Source organism: Hippocampus bargibanti, linkage group LG10, assembly GCF_051943395.1.
Source record: "Hippocampus bargibanti isolate YZ-2025 linkage group LG10, ASM5194339v1, whole genome shotgun sequence".
Classification (NCBI taxonomy): Eukaryota; Metazoa; Chordata; class Actinopteri; order Syngnathiformes; family Syngnathidae; genus Hippocampus; species Hippocampus bargibanti.
In genome coordinates, this window is record NC_142743.1 from 22,115,700 (window position 1) to 22,137,121 (window position 21,422).

At 39.3% G+C, this 21,422-nt stretch overlaps 3 protein-coding genes across 4 annotated transcripts; 2 read left to right on the forward strand and 1 right to left on the reverse strand.

Moving 5' to 3' along the window:
• Window positions 1-27: 27 nt before the first annotated feature.
• Window positions 28-14,749, forward strand: LOC148892943 (WD40 repeat-containing protein SMU1-like). The gene is made up of 15 exons (XM_089007242.1): window positions 28-205; window positions 1,273-1,483; window positions 2,753-2,905; window positions 2,988-3,104; window positions 3,944-4,063; window positions 4,793-4,912; window positions 5,006-5,122; window positions 5,792-5,919; window positions 7,193-7,319; window positions 7,459-7,620; window positions 8,404-8,556; window positions 9,507-10,654; window positions 12,719-12,799; window positions 14,482-14,572; window positions 14,701-14,749. Exons 1-12 carry the CDS (start codon window positions 180-182, stop codon window positions 9,603-9,605), a joined length of 1,533 nt encoding a protein of 510 aa, XP_088863368.1. The 5' UTR covers window positions 28-179; the 3' UTR covers window positions 9,606-10,654; window positions 12,719-12,799; window positions 14,482-14,572; window positions 14,701-14,749.
• Window positions 11,448-17,151, reverse strand: dnaja1 (DnaJ heat shock protein family (Hsp40) member A1). The gene is made up of 9 exons (XM_089007243.1): window positions 17,025-17,151; window positions 16,255-16,407; window positions 15,950-16,142; window positions 15,648-15,752; window positions 14,661-14,888; window positions 14,456-14,570; window positions 13,151-13,266; window positions 12,961-13,061; window positions 11,448-12,859 (listed from the first exon to the last, which is right to left on the reverse strand). The coding sequence occupies exons 2-9, from the start codon at window positions 16,384-16,386 to the stop codon at window positions 12,626-12,628; spliced, it is 1,224 nt and encodes a 407-aa protein (XP_088863369.1). The 5' UTR covers window positions 16,387-16,407; window positions 17,025-17,151; the 3' UTR covers window positions 11,448-12,625.
• aptx (aprataxin) lies at window positions 17,073-21,162 on the forward strand. 2 transcript variants are annotated; one of them, XM_089007245.1, is made up of 8 exons: window positions 17,116-17,205; window positions 17,277-17,340; window positions 17,556-17,602; window positions 17,686-17,952; window positions 18,184-18,243; window positions 18,322-18,548; window positions 19,848-19,951; window positions 20,800-21,162. In XM_089007245.1, the coding sequence occupies exons 1-8, from the start codon at window positions 17,203-17,205 to the stop codon at window positions 20,958-20,960; spliced, it is 933 nt and encodes a 310-aa protein (XP_088863371.1). In that variant the 5' UTR covers window positions 17,116-17,202; the 3' UTR covers window positions 20,961-21,162. The 2 variants fall into 2 exon arrangements, with proteins under 2 accessions (XP_088863370.1, XP_088863371.1); XM_089007244.1 differs by having other exon boundaries at window positions 17,073-17,340.
• Window positions 21,163-21,422: the final 260 nt, after the last annotated feature.

Here is a 21,422-nt window from a genome sequence, read left to right on the forward strand (position 1 = left end):
GGGTAGGTGGGGGTTAGCTCAGTCACAAGGTTGGGGACTTTTGTATGCAAGCCGAATCACACGCACGAGAAACACGTGCGGTAGGCGGGCCTCTGTGGACAAGCCGCACGTGGCTTTGACGAGCACACAGTAGCCGCGCACTTCAGTCTGTTGCCGCATCTGCTGGAGAAAACGTCACCATGGCTGTGGAGATGGAGCCCTCGGAGTAAGAACTATTTAAACTTATACTTCATTGCTAAATTAAGTCGCTTCATTAGTTTCACTGTATGTATTTTTAATGCATTGTTTAGAAGTGTTATTAGGAATATGTTTATGTTCATTTTGAACTGCAGTCACGCATTTTCTTGATACGTGAATAGCAGACACCTCATTTAGTTCATTCATTATACGTGACTTTGCTGCAAGGAAGTCATCCTAAATATATGTTATTTTACATGCATGTGCCCGTGGACCTAAAGCACCAGCCTCTTTAGTTATGCCTTTGATGGGCCATAATTACATTTCATTGGCTTCCTTTGGGGAACAGCGGTCTCACGTATTCTCTTACGAGGGGTTAAAGTGGTTTAATGAGCACACTTGGCTTCAGAGAGAAGAACATCAGCATCACTAGCTGGCAACATGTGATCCATGTGTAAGAATGCACAGGCGATAGATTTATATTGATCTTCCATATATCATTTAAAATGTATTATTGTTGTTTTATTATTTGTATTATTATTCTTGTTGGTTTTGTTTGTAGTCATTGTCGCAACATTAGTATACATTTCAACCTCACCACAACAACATAATAATAATCATCATCATCATCATCATCATCATCATAATAAATTTAATTTCAAGCGCCTTTCAAAACACCCAAGGACACTTTACAATAAAAACAAAGCACACAACAATAAAACCATAAGTAAAATGATAAATCATAAAATAGCAGATTGAACTAGACATTGACAACAATTTTAAACAGATGGGTTTTGAGGTGGGACTTGAAAATAGGGAGGGAGTCAATATTACGGAGGTTGGGTGGAGGTGAATTCCAGAGTTTGGGAGCAGAGTGGCTGAAAGCTCTGCATCCCATCGTGGTGAAACGGGCAGAGGGCACATAGAGGTGATAATAATAATAATAAATAAATTTTATTTCCTAAGTGCCTTTCAAAACTCTAAAGGACATGACCACATGCATATTCTTCTTCTTCTTCTTATTCATTTTCTTCTTGATTCAACTTGGTGTTTAGACATGAACAGTGGATGTTGTCTATTCCTTTCTGTCTGTAGTGTCATTCGCCTGATTATGCAATACCTCAAGGAGAACAACCTCTACAGAACCTTGACCACGTTACAGGAAGAAACAACCGTCTCGCTCAACACCGTGGAGAGCATCGACAGCTTCATCGCAGACGTCCAACAAGGCCACTGGGACTCCGTCTTGCTCGCAATTGAATCGCTCAAGTTGCCTGACAACACACTTATTGACCTTTACGAACAGGTGACGTCGGCTTTTGTGATACAGAAAGTGGGTAAATAATACTAATAATAATTATAATTGAACCACAATCTTTCACTCTGTACGTCGTTGATATAATTTCTAAATACAGGGTTTACGGCGGTTAATTGCAGTCTTACATGATCCAATATTTATTCACTTAACTCATTCACTGCCATTCCCGAATTTATTCGTCAATTGAATATATGAAGTAGGTTTTGTTTTTTCTTGCTTCGGTGCGGATAAAAGGCTTGGCCAGACTGGCAGTGTTTTCCCCTTCCACAAGGGGGCAGCATTTCCATTTTACTTCCATGTTAGCGCTTTGTTCCAGCTTCCACTGTTGTTAAATCGCTATATCAACCAATATGGATGTATTACATTGAATTTTGGTATTTATGTTGTCCTAAAACTCAATATTCTGTGGGTCCTGCAATTTGAATGACAATGAGAAAAACCCTGGCACTGGAGTGGACACATTTTTGCACAATTGTCACTGAATGTTAATGATATGTTTAAACGATTGTAGAGTTTGCTGTTTTGAACTGTTTCACATCAGTAACAATCTGAACATGTCAGCCAGCTCTCAAGAGAATGCACAGCAGTTCTGTGACATGACAAATTAACCTTTGCTGCAATAATGAATATTCTGATCAATCGATCCATCTCCCGTTGTGTTTAATTAAGACCCATTCCTGGATTTAAAAACAGGAAGAGGGGATTTGGTGCCAGAATATCAAGAAAGAGACTTATTTACTGGGACTGCTCTAATGTCTTAGAAAATGTTGTTTGTCAAATTATTATCATTATTATTATCATTATTTTTATTTTTATTTTGTAATTTGTAATATGATTTTTAATTTTACTTTTTACCTTTACCTTTACCTTTACCCTTACTTTTACTTTTATTTTTATTTTTATTTTTAATTTGTAATCTTATTTGTAATTTTTACTTTTACTTTTACTTTTACCCTTACCCTTACTTTTACTTGTACTTCGCTTTTATTTTTATTTTTATTTTTATTTTTATTTTTATTTTTATTCACCGATATACTGATGACTTGGTAGGCCATTTGTTTGAAGGTTAAACACATTATGAACAAATTTTTCTATCCTTGTTGAATCAAACTTTTGATTCAACGTCCTCAGTCAAATCCTCAACCCAATGCATTGGGTATACACAGCCCAATATTAGCTCGGGTACTTTTAAGCTATCAGTTTTAAAAATGTTTCATGATGATGTTGTATAATTTCCTTCAAAAATCACTCCAACAGGTGGTAATGGAGCTGATTGAAATGAGGGAGGTGGGCGCTGCTCGTTCACTCCTCAGACAAACCGACCCGATGATTATGTTGAAGCAAACTCAGCCCGAGAGGTACACTCACCTGGAACACCTGCTCAGACTCTCCTACTTCGACCCACGTGAGGTGAGACCGAATTTTGGTTCTTGCAACGAAATAGGTCAAATGTTTTAGGGTAAATTCCCACCATGGTCCACTTCCGCTGCAGGCGTACCCAAAAAGCAGCAGCAAGGAAAAGCGGCGTCGAGCCATCGCAGAGGAGCTGGTGAGGGAGGTCAGTGTGGTGCCTCCATCACGCCTCATGGGCCTACTGGAACAAGTCGGTGTAAGTAGAACCGTTCACATGATCATATGAACCATTTTAGCCAGAAAATGTATCAGTCTATTCATTGACGGAAGGACGTGACGTGACTCGTCACCTGACCGAAAAAAGGACACATTGTAGCAGTCCTTCCATCACGTCAATGCATTTTGCTGTACTTTGTTTGGTCTGAAAACTTTGTGTAGCACCAAACAGAGGCAAAAGAGGGCGACAAAGCTCCATGTAAGGAATTAATCAGCCTGTGGAAACGGGCTGATTAATTCCCTACATGGCTTTGTCGCAATTTTCTGCCTTTTTTGGGTGCGACATTTCCCACCCCTGATGCCTCAAAATGACACGGAATAAATTCTTTAATCGATTGCAAACATGTATGCTTTCATCTTCAGAACTATTTGAATCATATTCATAACTGAATATTCATATTCATAATCCGAATCTGAAGCCATTGTTTTGATTCTCGAGCAAGGCAAGACGTTTTGGCGTGACACCACGAACAAGGGCGCGGGGCCTTCTGAAACTGGCCACTTCCGGTTTCAAATTGAAGTAGTTTTTAGACACTTTAAGTCATTTTTACTGGTGTTTTGCATTTGACTAAAAATATCATCCTGCGTGTTTTGGGTATTTTAGATGCTATAAAACGTTTTTCTGATGTCAGTTAGGAAACAAAAAAGTGACGTCGGTTTTCCTTTAAGGGTAAAAACCCAAACTGGTAGAAATATGCATTTAAATATTTCAGTATTCAATTCAATGTCCCTATTTTTGTGTCAAGTGTCTGCTTCAAAATTTGCTCCTAATACAATCATTTGCCACACTCAACGATTGGATGATTTTGCTGTTTGTAGTCGCTGAGACTGAACTCCCCGGACAGCCTCTCCCCTGACATGACCATTGAGAGCACGTGCCAAACGGACAGACATGCAGAGAAAGAAACTTGTCCAACTCAACTGTACCGTCACATTAAGGTGAACAACATCGTGCGTACATATACATATCCTGTCGTCACGTCACGGAGGGAACGCCCCTGACCGAGAAAGCGATACACAATGCATTTTGCGGTACTTTGTTTGGTCTGAAAACTTCGTGTTATCCGTGTTGATGGCAAAATAATAAGGAAAACACATAAATAACGCGATGGTGAATTGTGTGTTTCACCAAGTCTACTGTTTGATATTCGTGGACACAAATTCCAAGATATCAAATCAAATATCCTGATATCAAATCAGCCCAACGGAGCTCTGGCGCCATCTTCTGCATTTTCTGGGACGCTACACATCAGTCTTGATGCCTCAAAATGACCCGGAAGAACTTTTTTGCAAACATGTATGCTTTCCACTTCAGAACTATTTGAATTATATTCATAACTGGATGCGTAACAAGTTAGCATCTTCTCCGAATCTGAAGCCATTGTTTTGATTCTCGAGCAAGGCAAGACGTCTTGGCGTGACATCACGAACAAGGAGGCGGAACCTTTTGAAACTGGCCACTTCGGGTTCAATTTGAAGTAGTTTTTAGACACTTTAAGTCATTTTTATTGGTGTTTTGCATTTGACTAAAAATATCAGCCTGCGTGTTTTGGGTATTTTAAATGCTATAAAACGTTTTTCTGATGTCAGTTAGGAAACCAAAAAAATGGTGTCCGTTGTCCTTTAAACTGTCAATACATAATGTATGCTTTGGAAATTAATATGCAGTTTGGACGTCGGTCCCATGTGGAATGTGCCCGTTTCTCGCCCGATGGCAAATATTTAATCTCTGGCTCGGTGGATGGCCTCATTGAAGTGTGGAACTTTCATACAGCCAACATAAGCAAGGTAAACTCCCAAGGTGACACTCTTGGTTGGATGCTGTACTTGAAAAACATGTTCATACAATCTGTCTGTCCTCTTTGTGTGCGTTTGATTCAGGATTTAAAGTACCAGTCTCAAGATAGCTTCATGATGATGGATGATGCGGTGTTGTGTATGTGCTTCAGTCGGGATTCAGATTTACTTGCCACTGGGGCGCAGAATGGCAAAATAAAGGTACAACCATTGATCAAGTCATTTAGATAAGATAAGATATGATAAGACAACCTTTTTTTTTTGCTCTCACAATATTGTGTAAAAATAAAAACTTTGCAACTTAAAAAAAACATATTTAAAATAACATTGAAAAGTAGATCAACAGATGTTCAGATTTTTCTCTTTTTGGTCACATCACATCACATTTTGGCTAGCAAAAATCATACTGCAATCAAACACACAACATGTACCTCATAACCGTTTTATGGACTGCATTTATGTAAGTACCCCTTTTGTACATACAGTATATGTAACACATACACAAAAGAATGACTTGTTATAATTATATATATTTATAATTATAATTATATATAATTATAACAAGTCATTCTTCACTTATTTTTATCTAGCTAGCTATCCAGCTATCTAGTTAGCTATTTACTATCTATTTGTTATTTCGTTGGCTGGCTAGCTATTTAGCTAGATAGCTATTAGCTAGCTTTGTGTGTATTTGAGTCACTTTCGGGTTGAGTGAACGCTTGCGTGTTTGGCTGCCGCTTCTCACCCACAGAAAAACTTATCTATGACTGTGAAGTGACCTTGAGTGTTTTGAAAGGCGCTTGAAAATGTACTGTATTGTTCTTCTTCTTCTTCTGCTTATTATTATTATTATTATTATTTATGTGTTAGGTGTGGAAGATCCAGAGTGGCCTGTGCCTGCGCAGGTTTGAGCATGCGCACAACAAAGGTGTGACTTGTCTTAGTTTCTCCGAGGACAGCAACCAAATCCTAAGTGCATCTTTTGACCAAACCATCAGGTCGGTTGCTTCATTTACTCTCTGCCAACAAATTACGAATTACACTCAAGCTGAATACATTTCCCAAGTCGCTACAATCTCACGAATAATAGCTCTACTTCTCGTGGTTCATCTTATGCCCAGTTGTGGACCAACAAAGCATTTTCTCCCTCGATAGATGGATATTCTGCAATAGTTTCAGCAAAACTCCTGGTCACAAAGTGATACTTAACTTCAGTTAACAACTGTTTTTTTTTTAATAGTTAGATCAGATGATACAGAAAATCCTGCTTGACATCAAAATAAAATCCGGTTCTGACAATTCTTAATGTCTTTTTAACAGGATCATTTAAAATGATTAAAAATAAAGGAAAGACAACCATTTTGACTGATTACACTTTTTATATCTATCTATCATCTGTCGGTCTGTCTGTCCATCTATCTATTCTATCTATATTGTTGACATTGTGTTATTAAAACTGTATAGGTAACACAGTTGGTATAAGTGGATATCTATCTATCTATCTATCTATCTATCTATCTATCTATCTATCTATCTATCTATCTATCTATCTATCTATCTATCTATCTATCTATCTATCTATCTATCTATCTATCTATCTATCTATCTATCTATCTATCTATCTATCTATCTATCTATCTATCTATCTATCTATCTATCTATCTATCTATCTATCTATCTATCTATCTATCTATCTATCTAAGTCATGCAGTGTAATAGCTGAAAAGAGTGCACTATTTACAAAATATCTTTTTTTTTTATCGTTCATTTTATCATTTTTTACATTCACGGCTGCCTTTTTGCCTGTGGTAATAAATTGTACTTTTCTCTCAAATGTGCACGCACACACACACACACCCACACACACACACAAAGCTCCATCAGCATGAAGAGGTTGGACATTTCGAATTCTGTCTCCAGGCAGTGGATGCAGACTCAGCTTCACCCCTGTTGCCAGCACATGAGCCTGCGTGGGGGTAGCTGAGACTCCATGTGCTCAGGAGCAACATCGCCACGTGCTCTAACATGTGCTATTCCTCGAGTCGCAATTTTCCGGAATGTAGCCAGTACACAGTGAATCGATGTGCGATTTTTTTTTTTTTGTCACCGCCCACCTCATCGTTCTGCTGGAGCTAAAAATAACTCACTGCTCAACAACACATTTTTTCCACTCTTTAGAAAAACAAAATTCCTTCTTGAGTTCAAGAATCATTTTAGTGGATTGTTATTTCTTTTTATATTAGTTGATCGATGTGGTCATGTCATCCTCAGGATCCATGAGTTGCGTTCGGGCCAAACACTGAAGGCGTTAAATGGACATCAGTCTTTTGTGAATGATGCCTCTTTCACTCAAGATGGATTTCACATTATCAGCGCATCATCGGATGGTACCGTGAAGGTAAAGTGATCACCTAGGACATGATGCAAAGTAGTTTTTTTTTTACTGTGAAATGTAATAGGGAAAAAAGAACAATAATTAAGTCGGTGCATCACACTCTGTGTGTGTGCGTGTGTGTGTGTGTGTGTGTGTATTTTAGATTTGGAACAGCAAAACCTGTGAATGCATCCACACAATCAAATCAGTGACTCGGGCCTCGGATGTCCCTGTGAACAACGTCATCGCTCTTCCCCAAAATCCACAGCTCTTTGTGGTTTGCAGCCATTCCAGCACGGTCGTTGTCATGAACACGCAGGGTCAGGTGAGATAGATATAATAATAATAATAATACATTTAATTTATAAGCACCTTTCAAACTCTCAATTTTTCTCAATTTCTCAACTTTTTTTGTGCGGGTGAGCAGCGGCAGCCATTCGCGCCAGCGTTCAATCTACCCGGAAGTAACACAGAAGCAAAGTTATGAAAGGAAGAGGAAAGGAAAGAAAGAAGTAGAAAAACAAAATCCAGGAGCTGAATAACAAATAATATGTGAACACAAAGACACAGAGAGTCATTCATTCTTCAGCACTTGCTGTACCCTCTGTGTGACATGAAGCAGTTCTAGATGAAAGAGGAGAGGATCAAAACATTATTTTCAGCAGTGGATCAGGGACATCATGGTGGAATGTGTGTGTGTGTGTATATATATATATATAACATTTCATTTATAAGCGCCTTTCAAAACTCTTAAGGACACTTTACAATCACAGGATATTATTTTTCTGCGAGTGAGCAGCGGCAGCCACACGTTTTTCTGATGTCAGTTAGGAAACAAAAAAAGTGATGTCCTTTAAGTCATTTTTATTGGTGTTTTGCATTTGACTAAAAATATCAGCATGTGTGTTTTGGGTATTTTAGATGCTATAAAACGTTTTTGTGATGTCAGTTTAGAAACAAAAAAATGGTGTCGGTTGTCCTTTAAATTGTGCAGACATACTATATAGCATCTGAAAAAATTCATGATTAACATATGACATACAGTAATACACACACAAAGAAAATCCAGCTTTACATTTGAGACTGGTTTTGCTTGGTTTCGTTTCAGACTGTCAAGACATTTAGAGCAGATAGAAAGTCGGGAGTAAAATTTGTATGCAGCACAGTTTCCCCACGAGGCGAGTGGATTTACTGCGTTGGAGATGACTTGGTGCTTTACTGCTTCAACTACATGACAGCAAGGCTGGAGAAAACTTTGACGGTAAGCTATTAGGAGAACACGTCTGTGTAAGCTTTCAGTCGTACAGGAATGGTCCATCGATGAAAAGGTTTCTTCAGCCGTCATCTGTACTTCTTTGAAGGTGTCGGACGTTTCGCTTCTTATCCAAGAAACTTCAGCAAACTAAAGTCTTACTGGTAGTTTAGGCCATATATATATATATATATATATATATATATATATATATATATATATATATATATATATATGACTCTGCTATGATTGGTCCCTGCTCTCAGGTTGGGGAGAGCAGAGGACTACTCCTGCTCCACTGATTGTCCTGACTAACGACTGACCTGATTGCCCTATTTGCTGTGGTATCACCTCATCATATGTGGCCTGAGCAGGCTGTTGTACGAACGATCCAAATTGAACCTCCCACCACCATATTGTTTTAGTGAAAGATGTAGCTGTTTTAGAGCAATACATTGGGGACACTAAACAAATTCTCAAACAAATACGTTATCAACATCGCAGGGATAGTACTAGTGGGCCTCAATCAGCAGTACATATGCACCTAAAAGCTAGCAACCACTCATTTGATGACAATGAGGTTAAAATCTTAGCGAAAGAACGTAGATGGTTTGAAAGGGGAGTAAAAGAAGCAATTTTCATAAAACAGCTAAATCCTTTGCTAAACCGATATGGTGGTGGGAGGTTCAATTTGGATCGTTCGTACAACAGCCTGCTTAGGCAACCAGTAAGACTTTAGTTCGCTGAAGAAGTATCTTGGATAAGAAATGAAACATCCGACACCTTCAAAGAATTACAGATGACGCCTGAAGAAACCTTTTCATCGATGAACCACTCCTGTACGACTGAGAGCTTACACAGACGTAAGGTCGCCAATGTAAGAATGTGAGCTATCTAACCAGACTATAATGAAGACGTGTAGAGGAGAATATGCTGATGAGCTTTTGTACGTACCGCAGGTTCACGAGAAAGATGTAATTGGCATCACTCATCACCCGCATGAGAATCTGGTTGCTACTTACAGCGAGGACGGCCTCTTGAGGCTGTGGAAGCCTTAGAGCCCCCGACTGAGGGTTTGGACACCCTCACATCCCAATGTGCAATAAATACTGACTCAAGTCACCACACAAACCAGATATGAGCAACTATATCGCAATGAATTCTTGTCGAGCCAACTAAAGGTGCTTCTACGTATGCATTCTTTAGCAAACCATCGTGATGTACAAATGTACTCAGATTCTTCAATGGAACAATGGTTCACATAGCTGATTGTGAAGCAGGTGGTTTGGTCTTACCCTTCATGTGACAGAAAGGAGAAGTAGAAAGTTAACATAATATTCTGAGTGCAGGTTGCCAAGATGACAGCAAACCAATGAAAGTGGATTAAAGCCTTTGGTGAGAGCTCTTTTTAGTACAGAGATCAGGTCTTATTTTTTTAAACTGGTGGAGGCTTTCTTTCACACGTATTTAAATTGTTGGTCATATTGTGTACAGTATGTGAATGTCAATCTAAATTCTTAAATACTGTAGCCTACTTTCTTATGGTTTCAACGTTACCAGCACAGTTTAAATTCCTTCATTTTCATCTCTTTTGTCTTTAGATATGAGAATGCATGATGGTGAACTGTTGTGACAATACAATAATATTTTAAAAAACGATGTCGGTACATTGTTTGACCGTAAACAAACAGCATCAGGAGTATAATATATCTGTTAAACTTTTTGTTTCGAAGACACTTTTGTAAATGTTTTTTTTTGTGTCCGTTTTTTATCAGTTTTGTCTGTTTCTGCATGCTACCTCAATGCTAGGTATCAGTCATATACAGTGGAGCTATTTTAGCATTTGCATGATAACAACACTAAAGTCTCAGTGAAGCTCCAGTGACGTCCCGTTGTATGAACTATCCGGCTAACGTGACGTGACATCACTCTTCTCTACGTCCGACGGTATTGCCACTCACCCGTCACCGTCATTGATTTTATGTATATAATATGTATTATAATGTGTGTACCTGTACTTCTGCTTGCCACAGTCAGAAATGAATACAATGGCGGACACGAGGACCATGCCTCTCACTCAGCAGGCGTACAGCAAGGTTAAATTCAGGTTGTTTTACCGCACTTTCTAATGCTTGTTTAGATCCACCTGTTAGCAGTTGAAATAAACGTGTTGACAGTCAGTCGTGTGTGCTCCTTCCCGACTGCTACAACAGTATCAGTGAAATTCCCCAAACCTTTATGTAGTTGTTCGCGGTTGTGTGCATAACTATTGACATGGTATTTTATTACATAGGCAAAGGAGGTCTTATTCATTTCTGTGAGTTACCTCTAGCCTACACATATGTAGGTACGCTACAGTGACCTCTATTCCACCGTGATTGTTTCTGTCCAGTGAATGATCTGCGAATTGGGCATTTTCAGAAAGTCCCGCCCCCATTTCGTGACGTCACGCCAAGACGTCTTGCATTGCTGAAGAATCAAAACAATGGCTTCAGATTCGGAGAATATGCTTTCTTGTTACACATCCAGTTATGAATATGATTCAAATAGTTCTGAAGAGGAAAGCATACATGTTTGCAATCGATTAAATAATGTATTCTGTGCCATTTTGAGGTCAGGGGCGTTCCTTCAGTGACGTCATGTACGGACTCGTCACCAACTCAAAAACAAGACTCGCGTAATATTCAGCACGAGTCTTAAAACGTAAAATATAGCTATATGCGGTGGAATCTTTGTAAAATACGCTCAGTAGCAGTCATTTGAAGCCATTTTACAAATTATGGACACAACTTGTCCGGAGACGTCGGTTGTCCTTTAAGCGAAGGCTTTTCTTTGGATATTATGTAATGACACACCCACTTTGCTGAGCATGGAGGCAAATAACTTCATGAATAAAACAATTGCAAAGTTCCTTAAGAGTATCTTTTATTGAGGTAAGAGGCGCACGGCCACCGGCCCACTTACCAACATGTGCAACAACCACCATGACACGAGACAAAAGTGTTATTAACTTGTTGATTAAAACGTGTCACTTGAATTTCCAGATGTATTTTGCTTAAGTTGATAACATGCTAATGTTTCAGCGATGGGCCGGGGGCGGGTTTCAGAGTAAACATTGAAGTAAAAACTAAACAAAAAAACCTATAAAATCATCCCTTTACTTAACAGTTACTAAAGCAAATCACATGACAGCCAACAAGTGTTAAAGCAGTTAAATATTGAAACTCATAATAAATTAGTTTCAAAGCAATTGTTAATTGCTTTGCTTTGTCAGTCATGTTTTCAAGATTAAGAAAGGTTTACAAAACAGCCCTTCTAAAAGGGAAAGCTTTCATTGTAAAATCAAAGACGGCATATGCACATCGCATTTTAACACATACACGCAATGCGCACGTTGGATTGAACAGGTCGCTGATTTAGTATGACTGAAATATTATTCCATATGGTATTTGCATCATAGCTTAATGACCCCCACACAAAAAAAAAGTATTAAGGGGACACACAGAAGATTTATGTTGCTCTCACCTTTTCTCACAACGTCATGATAGCAGCAGCAACAACTACGACCTTTGAACCTCCATCCAAGAAAGAGCATATTGAACACAGTTTTGTGGCTCATCTTGACAACTGAGAAGTCACACAAAAAATTTAACACAATGCATCCATCCATTTTCCAGACCGCTTTATCATTAGGGTCGCCGGAGCCTATCCCAGCCGTCTTTTGGCACTCGGCGGGGGACACCCTGAATTGGTTCGCAGGGCACACAGACAAACAACCAGTCACTCTCACACCGACGGACAATTTAGAGTGTTCAATCACCCTGCCATGTACGTTATTGGAATGTGGGAAGAAACCGGATAACCCGGAGTTAACCCACGCAAGCCCGGGGAGAACGTGCAAACTCCACACAGTGAGGCCGGACCGGGTCTTGAACTCACGACCTCTGCACTGTGAATTCAGCGTGCTAACCACTTGACTACGGGGCCGCCTCGAACAAAACCAAACATAAAAAAAAAAAAAGTGAAAAAAGGCGCTTAATTTTGAAGGATGAAGGTTTTGGAATGCAGGGTTGGTTCTTTAAGACGTCTGGCACTGAACCCCTCCGGTGCTGGAATAGTCATCTTCATCCATGTAGTAGTTTTGATGCCTGTGTCGTTTTCTATTCTCCAGGTCACACTCCTCAAGGTCGGCGTAGATGTAGAGGTCGTCGTCCATGTTCTCCGGCTGTTCCGCGTCCACCTTCAGCGGAAGGTAGCTTTCCAGCTCCTTCAGTTTGTTCTTTGGGAGGAAATTGGCTTTCGGGAACACCACCTTGAAGGGAAAGGCATCTGCATTCAACCTGAGTTCACGTCACGGCTCGGATGACATTGTGTGTCGTCGGTTTCTTGTAGGTGCAAACATGGTTGTCTTACGGAAAAGTGAATAATGAGTCTTCCGGTCTCAAACGGCCGGCGATGCGTTGGCATCCCCTCGTTGCAGACATACTTTGTGTCACCGGGTTTGATCAGTTCTCCTGTGGGAAAGGACAGTTTTGATATGTATCAACGAATTGTTTTGTCTAAACCATTTTTAGAAGCACTTTAGACAATCTGGTGTGGTTACCAGGATGGGAGGTCACGAGGAGAGTTCGGTTGTCAAGTGTCTGGACGGGCTTCTGGAAACCACACAAAGCTTCTACCAGCTGCAACTCCATCGACATTGTCAAATCCTCTCCTTTCCTGGAGGAACATTCCAAAATTAGAACTACAATAGTGACCTTTATGCTGTGGTAAAAGAATTTGATAAGGAAACGTCAACTGACTCAAACAAATGACCTGCGAGAAAGGAAGAAAAAAAAAAACCTCTGCCACTCATTTGAGGAACCGTTTTTTGTCTGCTGAACAAGACATTGCATGTTCAGTAAAATCACATTAAGAACATAGTGATAAAAAAGTAAGAACAATGAGAATTCTTCTTGTCTTCTTCATGAACAAAATGAGACTGAGAGTCATTTGTAGGATTTAAGTGCGGTAAATTTGGCATCATAATGTCCAGATGGTGAGGGAAAACGTACAGTTGGGCTAGTCTATGCGGCCTTAAAGGACAACCGACGTCTCCGGACAAGTTGTGTCCATAATTTGTAAAATGGCTTCAAATGACTTCAACTAAGCGTATTTTACATAGATTCCACCGCATATAGCTATATTTTACGTTTTAAGACTCGTGCTGAATATTCCGCAAGTCTTGTTTTTGAGTTGGTGACGAGTCCGTACGTGACGTCACTGAAGGAACGCCCCTGACGGAAAAAAAAGACACATTGTAGCAGTCCTTCCACCACGTCAATGTATTTTGCTATACTTGTTTGGTCTGAAAACCTCGTGTTGCACCCAAAACCCACCAGACGAGGGCGTCCAAGCTCCATGGAAGGAATTTATAAGCGTGTGGAAACGGGCTGATTAATTCCTCTTTTTTTGGTGATCAATTTCCCCCCCCAATGTTGCCTCAAAATGGCACGGAATAAATTCTTTAATCAATTGCAAACATGTATGCTTTCCTCTTCAGAACTATTTGAATCATATTCATAACTGGAGGTGTAACAAGAAAGCATATTCTCCGAATCTGAAGCAATTGTTTTGATTCTCGAGCAAGGCAAGACATCTTGGCGTGACGTCGCAAACTTGGGGCGGGACTTTCTGAAAACGCCCAATTCGCAGCTCAATTTTTTTGCAGATTTTGGACACCAAGTCATTTTTAATGGTGTTTTGCATTTGACTAAAAATATCATAGTGCGTGTTTTGGGTATTTTAGATGCTATAAAACGTTTTTCTGATGTCAGTTAGGAAACAAAAAAGTGACGTCGGTTGTCCTTTAAGTCATTCTTAATGGCGTTTTGCGTTTGACTAAAAATACGAACAGTGACCATGTTACCGAGTGAAAAGGGGATGTTCTTGCAGGTCCAGGACGAAGATGATGTCGCCCGGCTCAAGACCTGGTTCCTGGTCTCCTTCTCCGTGGAACACAATCTTCTGCCCATCTCTCATTCCTGTGCGGTTTAATGTTTGGTTGAGTTGGGGGATGATGTTTTTCACATATTCCAGAAATACATTTCGACTGGTCCTTCTTTTGCTCTCACCCTTTTCAATGAAGACCTCTAAAATTTTCTTCTGTCTCAGAATTTTCCGACCTGCGCAACCTTTGCATCGATCCCTCTGACTGATTCGCTGTCCTTGGCCTTGACAGCCATGACACACCGTGGACACCTGCTGCACCATACCAGGCATGAGTTGGTGGACGCGTACCTGCATGCCCGTACCGTGGCAGGACATGCACATCTGGGCTGCCCCTTTACGACTGCCACGACCTGCCAAAGGTACATTGAATATAATGACAAAGGCCTTGTGCCCACTAAAAACAGTTCTTAATATTCTGAATTATTGTTCATAGTCACATCACTTTTCAACACACTAAAATTTGACTTTTTGCAAAATGCCAAAGAAGTGTTTATGTGGAAAAACACACACGTACACACCCACCCTGTGGAATAGCCTGCGAATTCTTTAAAAAAGTAATTGTAATTATGTTTTATCTTCTGTTGACTCACTGCCGTTACATCAAAAACTAATGGACTGAAACCGATGACTAACAAATTATGTCACAAGGCTGTGTTAGCCATGATATATCAGTTCCACAATGGATAAAAATGAGCGATTCTTGCATACTGTAGCTATCCAAGTCATCAGTTAGGAAAGAGAAGTCAAAATCTACTGAACATTTTTGAAATAAAACAAAGAAGCTCAGAGACGGCTCTGGAATGTGACGATCATTAGAATGGCTATGGCTCACTTAGCAGAGTTGGTCTCCCAGTTTTTTTTACAATCTCAGCTCTGACTGTCCATTTGCCGCAAGTATCCTTGGGCAAGGCATTATACTAAACTGTGCTGCTCTAAACGAGGCTGGCAGTGTGTGGGATGCAAGCAGTTTCCCACTGTCGTGTGCATAAATGTGTATGTGAATGGATTAATGTAAGCGTCTGTAAAACTCTGAGCAATAGACGGTTTGGATTAAGCAAGTCAGAAAGTGCACTTCAGTTTCCATTTATTAATTGACTCTTTGGACATACCTTCACATTTCTCACAAATAGTATTCTTCTGGACAGAAAGTTTCCTTGTTGCTCCATTATAAAGATCTTCCAGTGTGACTGAAATCTGGTGCACGATGTTCTTCCCTGCCACAGGGGAAAAAAATAAATAAACATGATCAATAGTTTTCAGGAAATATGTTGTGTTTTGTTCCACAATTACTGAGATACAAGGTGAAGTTAAGTACCAGACTTATGAAGCACCCTGATTTACTACATTTAAATAAAATAAATACAAATAAAGCTCAGTGTGGGAAAATCATGCGATATATTTTCATCCACACCTTTTCTCTCTCTGTGCATCCGCCGTCCGCCTCCAAAAAACAAGTCGAAGATGTCCATCGGTGATGCAAAGGTTCCTCCTCCACCACCGGCACTGGATCCTCCTTCCTTTATGGCCTTTTCTCCTCCACGGTCATAAATCTCTCTTTTCTTGGCATCTGACAACACCTCATATGCTTGTGAGATTTGTTTGAACTACAAAGAATCCAAAAATACTTATTATTATTTAATCGGGGACTGCATGGCAGATGGGATGGTTCTCTGTAACGTGTCAGACATTATTTTTGGCAAATCGTCCACTTATTACCTTCTCTCCTTCAGTGGGATTCTTGTCAGGATGATATTTCAAAGCAAGTTTGCGATAAGCCCTTTTTAATTCATCGGGGGTTGCATTAGGTTTCACACCCAACGTGTCGTAGAAACCTGTTTCCTTCACCATGTTTGCCTTGGGATGATAAACCTGAATGAAAAATGAAAAACAGCGATAATAAAACATATGTAGTATTTAAGCCCCATAGGTAATTATAGGACATGCTGCAAACTCTAACATGTTTTGCTTTAAATGAATAAATACATTTATTGTCTCTCGAGGCGTACCACCTAGTGAGTTATTCAATTCATAGACAACATCTAACCAAGTCTAACCAGAGGCAAGACATTTATAGAGTACACGTTTAGCTTGACCAAAAAAATGTTTAAATGATTGACGATGATTTGTCACGGGTCGTTTCGACTACGCGTCCACAAGACAACGAACATTACAGCGATATTAAAATATTGCACGTGAAAAATCACAGTCGTTTGAGGAAAAAAAATGAAAGACGCAACTACCTCAACATCAGCTTTAATTCTATTTCTCTTGTTCGACAATATTTACAAATGTGTACAAAAGAGAAAACAACTTAGCACCGCGTTCTTATGGTTTCGTTTCTCCGGCCCTGCTTTCGTTTACCTCGGAGCCCGATCATTGTAGAGCTAACGCTAACATGCTAGCTTAAAATACGATGGTAATATTTCTGATACTGCGGAATTGATACAATATCATTCATTTGCAAGTTTGTAAAAATGAGTTCAAACCTTATTGGAAGCAACACGTTGACACCGACAATGAGTCAAGCAAGGGTTTCAAATTCCAGAATTTTCTCTGCCATGGGGCAAACACAGCGCAACGTCATCAGCAAGCGCCGACACTAGTCAACAAAGCAAGCGTGGGCCGGCCTGCTAAGTTGACTCTAATATATTGGGTCTATTTAAAATGGTAAGATGTCAATTTGTCAGCTTGTTAGTCGAGAAGAAACACATGAACCCATTTTGCTGCCTCACCTTCAGTCAGTTATCCTGGGTCGTGGGCCTCAAACCAGTATTAAAGACAAAAAATGCTCACGGGAACAAGGTAACCCATTCCTAGCTTTTCACTTGTCTATTCATATCGTGCTGAGTTTGTCACACATCATTTTGTCTCACGGTTTTCTTTTGGGAGTTTTAATGTCAACATTTAGACTTTGCACATACGTAAACAACGTGACATTTACTATAGTAGCACACTAAATACGATCAGACTTATCCATTACAAGTACACAATAACTCAATCTTCCCCTTACTCACCAGTTGAATTGAAAGCAGATTGCAGCAAAGGTTTTGTGAACGTTAAACAGGTAAGGGAAAATGCAAAACATACACTGCTTAATTAATACTTTTTAATAGATAACTGAATTTCTTTCCTGTTTTTACTCCACAGCTGGGTGCAAACCCCACCTCCATTGACTCTGTGGCCGTGGGTCAGGGGAACAAAGTCAAACTGATGCCAGGCCAATTACTCCACATTGTCAATGACTTGCACCCATACACTATACAGTTCAAGGAAGATCCTGGTAGTTGTAAAAGACCATTAGATATTTCCTCAAATGATAAAGAAGGCTGTCCGGAGGCTCCCAATCGAAAAGCGGCCAAAAATCACGAACACCTGCCCAAGACCGTCAGAGCTGAAGAGTCAAGGGAGATAAATGTAAGGCATTTACAATGGAGGATGTGATGATGGATATTTTTTTTTACTTGGCTTTTAATAATTAAAGTATAATTGGATAATTTAGTTGCATCACGGAGCCATCTTTGAATATCCCATTGACCTCATGATGCCCAGTCACGTGCAATAAATAAAAGACAATTATAGTTCTCATGCTTTCTCGTGTATGGTAAGGCACAGTCAAAAGCTAAAGTCCAATTTAATCTGTTGCAGCAAAGAATTGGACATTGGAGCCAGGGGCTGAAGGCTTCGATGCAAGACCCTAATATGCAGGTCCTTTAAAAATATCATCATCATCCAAAAATGTTATAATCACATGATTACTTTGTATTCTCTGATATTTTCTTGTAGGTGTTTAAGGATGATAAAGTAGTTGTAATCAAGGACAAATACCCCAAAGCGCGTTACCACTGGCTGGTCCTCCCATGGATATCCATCCCCAGCCTGAAGGCCCTTCGCGATGAACACTGCAGCCTGCTCAAGCACATGCAGAAAGTAGCTGACCATATGGTTCAACAGTGCCCACATGCAAATTCCTTGGACTTTCGCAGTGGCTACCATGCCATCCCAAGTATGAGGTAACATGGGTTTATGGTGCCGCTACTGAGCTCTTGTGGTCAAAATACATTTCTGAGTGTAAGCTTTTGAGAGACATCTAATTGCTGCTAAGACTTAAAGGACAACCGATGTCTCCAGACAAGTTGTGGTTCTAATTTGTAAAATGGCTTCAAATGACTTCTACTGAGCGTATTTTACAAAGATTCCACCGCATATAGCTATATTTTACGTTTTAAGACTCACGCTGAATATTCCGAAGTCTTGTTTTTGAGTTGGTGACGAGTCCTCATCCTACGTCACTGAAGGAACACCCCTGACCGAAAAAAGGACACATTGTTGCAGTTCTTCCATCACGTCAATGCATTTTGCTGTACTTGTTTGGCCTGAAAACTTTGTGTTGCACCAAAAAGAGGCAGAAGAGGGCGACAAAGCTCCGTGTAAGGAATTAATCAGCCTGTGGAAACGGGCTGATGCTACATTTCCCGCCCCAGATACCTCAAAATGGCACGGAATAAATTTTTTAATCGATTGCAAACATGTATGCTTTCCTCTTCAGAACTATTTGAATCATATTCATAATTGGATGAGTAACAAGAAAGCATATTCTCCGAATCTGAAGCCATTGTTTTGATTCTCCAGCAAGGCAAGACGTCTTGGGGTGACACCACGAACAAGGGGGCGGGACCTTCTGAAACTGGCCACTTCCGGGTTCATTTTTTTGTGCAGATTTTAGACACTTTAAGTCATTTTTATTGGTGTTTTGCATTTGACTAAAAATATACCGCGTGTTTTGGGTATTTTAGATGCTATGAAACGATTTTCTGATGTCAGTTAGGAAACAAAAAAGTGATGTCGGTTGTCCTTTAAAAATACAGAAAAGAGGACCTGTGTTGTTTTACAACTAATCTTCATATTTATAATTTCATACGTGTCTATGGATTAAATGGTAGCTTGTGTTAGAAATGAACGTGCCGTACAACCTGGGTCTTCTTTTATTTCTTGTCTTCTTATGTATGGACTTAGGGGGAAACATGTATTGTTTAAACAGAATGCTACCTATACAAGCCCATGTCCATACAACAAATTACCCAATGTTAATTAATTGGTAAGTGGCCGAACTGTCACTTTTTTATGACGTCTGGCCCTATTCGGATTAGGTTGACGACCCGAAACCAGACGTCAACGGTGATTCCATCTTCGTTGTAGGAAGAAATGCGTTAAAAAGGAAGACATTTTAACTGTAATATACATTGCTATATATAATCTTCACACATGCTTATGCACGCACATATATTTTGTGTTTTTTTTTCCTCCTACAGTCATGTGCACCTCCACGTGATCAGCCAAGACTTTGATTCTCCTTGCCTTAAGAACAAAAAGCACTGGAACTCGTTCACAACAGACTATTTCATTGAGTCTCAAGGTGAGATAAATACAGTAGACTGTATTGTTATTTGTAGGGCTACAACTGATGTTTATCAACTGATCTGTTCATTGTTTTGTTGACGGATTGGACAAAAAGAAAACATGTTTTAAATCCATTGTTTTTGTTCAAAAACAATATATTTATGGACATGTATTGGAAATTAATTATGTTACAATATAGTTATCGTATAGGTCTGCAATGTCAGAAAATTTGCAAAAATCGTTTTGACTTTTATCTTGTCATTTTACTAGTTTTATTCGTATTGGTACTAAAAATTGGGCTGCGCAATATTTTTAAAAAATATAATTCTTGCAAAAATAACCTATGCAACATGCCTATCCCAAAGATGTGCGATATTTCATATGGAAATGTACTACTTTATTTACATTTGACCAATAATAATAATAATAATAATAATAATAATACATTTAATTTCTAAGCGCCTTTCAAAACTCTCAAGGACACTTTATAGTCACTGGATTAATTTTTTCATTTTCATTAAAAAAAAAAAATATTTTAAATGTAATTCGTCATCCAATATGTGAACAGTATCTAAGGGTGTTATAATGATAACTTTTATGATATTTTCATGTCACTGGGAAATATTCTGATGGTTAAGATCGCCTGCTAAATTAGTGATATCATACTACATGATTTATTTTTATGTAATATACTTTGCTATAATCTTCACACTAAATACTTGGTCATCCCCACTACTCTTGCAAATTATTTAGTCAGCTTTACCACAAGGATTTTTTTCCCCCCTTGTTGTGGTTTGCCTTTTTGTCACTAATAAATTGGCAACATTTATTATTTTGTGCTCTTTTGTTGTGATTTCTCTGCAGATGTCATCCATATGCTTGAAACTCATGGAAAGGTCACAGTCAAAGAAGGCACCAGTGAGTTGTTGAAGCTGCCTCTACGTTGCCACTTGTGTCGCAAAGAAATTCCCACTGTACCAGCTCTGAAACAGCATCTCAAGTCCCATTTCTTGGCTAAGAGTTGAATCTGAAATACATTATAGTACTTCAAATGTTTATAGCTTCATTGTGTGACATCGAGGATTGGTCGGCACCCTCTTAGAAAATGTGTGGATGGAAGTTGGCGTACAGTATCGTGCTTCTTTTTCCACGTTCAAAATCTTGGGTTGTTCTGTAAAGGATTCAATGTAGATTAAACATTAAATATGTACTATTTTGGTACCACTTTGTAAATGTTTGAGTCTATATTTCTAATTTGTCTATGTGTCTTTTGAAAAATGAGCATAATGTAATAACTTTACTCCACAAGATTTGTGGAAAAAGTGGTCATTTGACACACATGACTGTGTGTTGTGTGTGTGTGTGTTTGTGGTGTCATATTATTTATTTTGTTGTTTTGACTTCAAAATGGCGCCGTGAGATTGGCTGCCTATCAGAATCAGAATCAGAAAACCTATATTCGTCCCACAATGGGGAAATTTGCAGTC

What these genes read in the sequence shown, in the direction of transcription:
- LOC148892943 (XM_089007242.1), top strand. Translation starts at nt 180, where the DNA reads ATGGCTGTGGAGATGGAGCCCTCGGA. An exon ending in ATACAGCCAACATAAGCAAG is followed by an intron (nt 4,913 to 5,005) that starts GTAAACTCCCAA and finishes CGTTTGATTCAG; the next exon opens with GATTTAAAGTACCAGTCTCA. An exon ending in CATCGGATGGTACCGTGAAG is followed by an intron (nt 7,320 to 7,458) that starts GTAAAGTGATCA and finishes TGTGTATTTTAG; the next exon opens with ATTTGGAACAGCAAAACCTG.
- dnaja1 (XM_089007243.1), bottom strand. Translation starts at nt 16,386, where the DNA reads ATGGTGAAGGAAACAGGTTTCTACGACACGTTGGGTGTGAAACCTAAT. An exon ending in ATCCCACTGAAGGAGAGAAG is followed by an intron (nt 16,143 to 16,254) that starts GTAATAAGTGGA and finishes GATTCTTTGTAG; the next exon opens with TTCAAACAAATCTCACAAGC. An exon ending in CCTCGTGACCTCCCATCCTG is followed by an intron (nt 13,062 to 13,150) that starts GTAACCACACCA and finishes CCTTTCCCACAG; the next exon opens with GAGAACTGATCAAACCCGGT.
- aptx (XM_089007244.1), top strand. Translation starts at nt 17,211, where the DNA reads ATGTCAATTTGTCAGCTTGTTAGTCGAGAAGAAACACATGAACCCATT. An exon ending in AAAATGCTCACGGGAACAAG is followed by an intron (nt 17,341 to 17,555) that starts GTAACCCATTCC and finishes CTTACTCACCAG; the next exon opens with TTGAATTGAAAGCAGATTGC. An exon ending in CTATTTCATTGAGTCTCAAG is followed by an intron (nt 19,952 to 20,799) that starts GTGAGATAAATA and finishes ATTTCTCTGCAG; the next exon opens with ATGTCATCCATATGCTTGAA.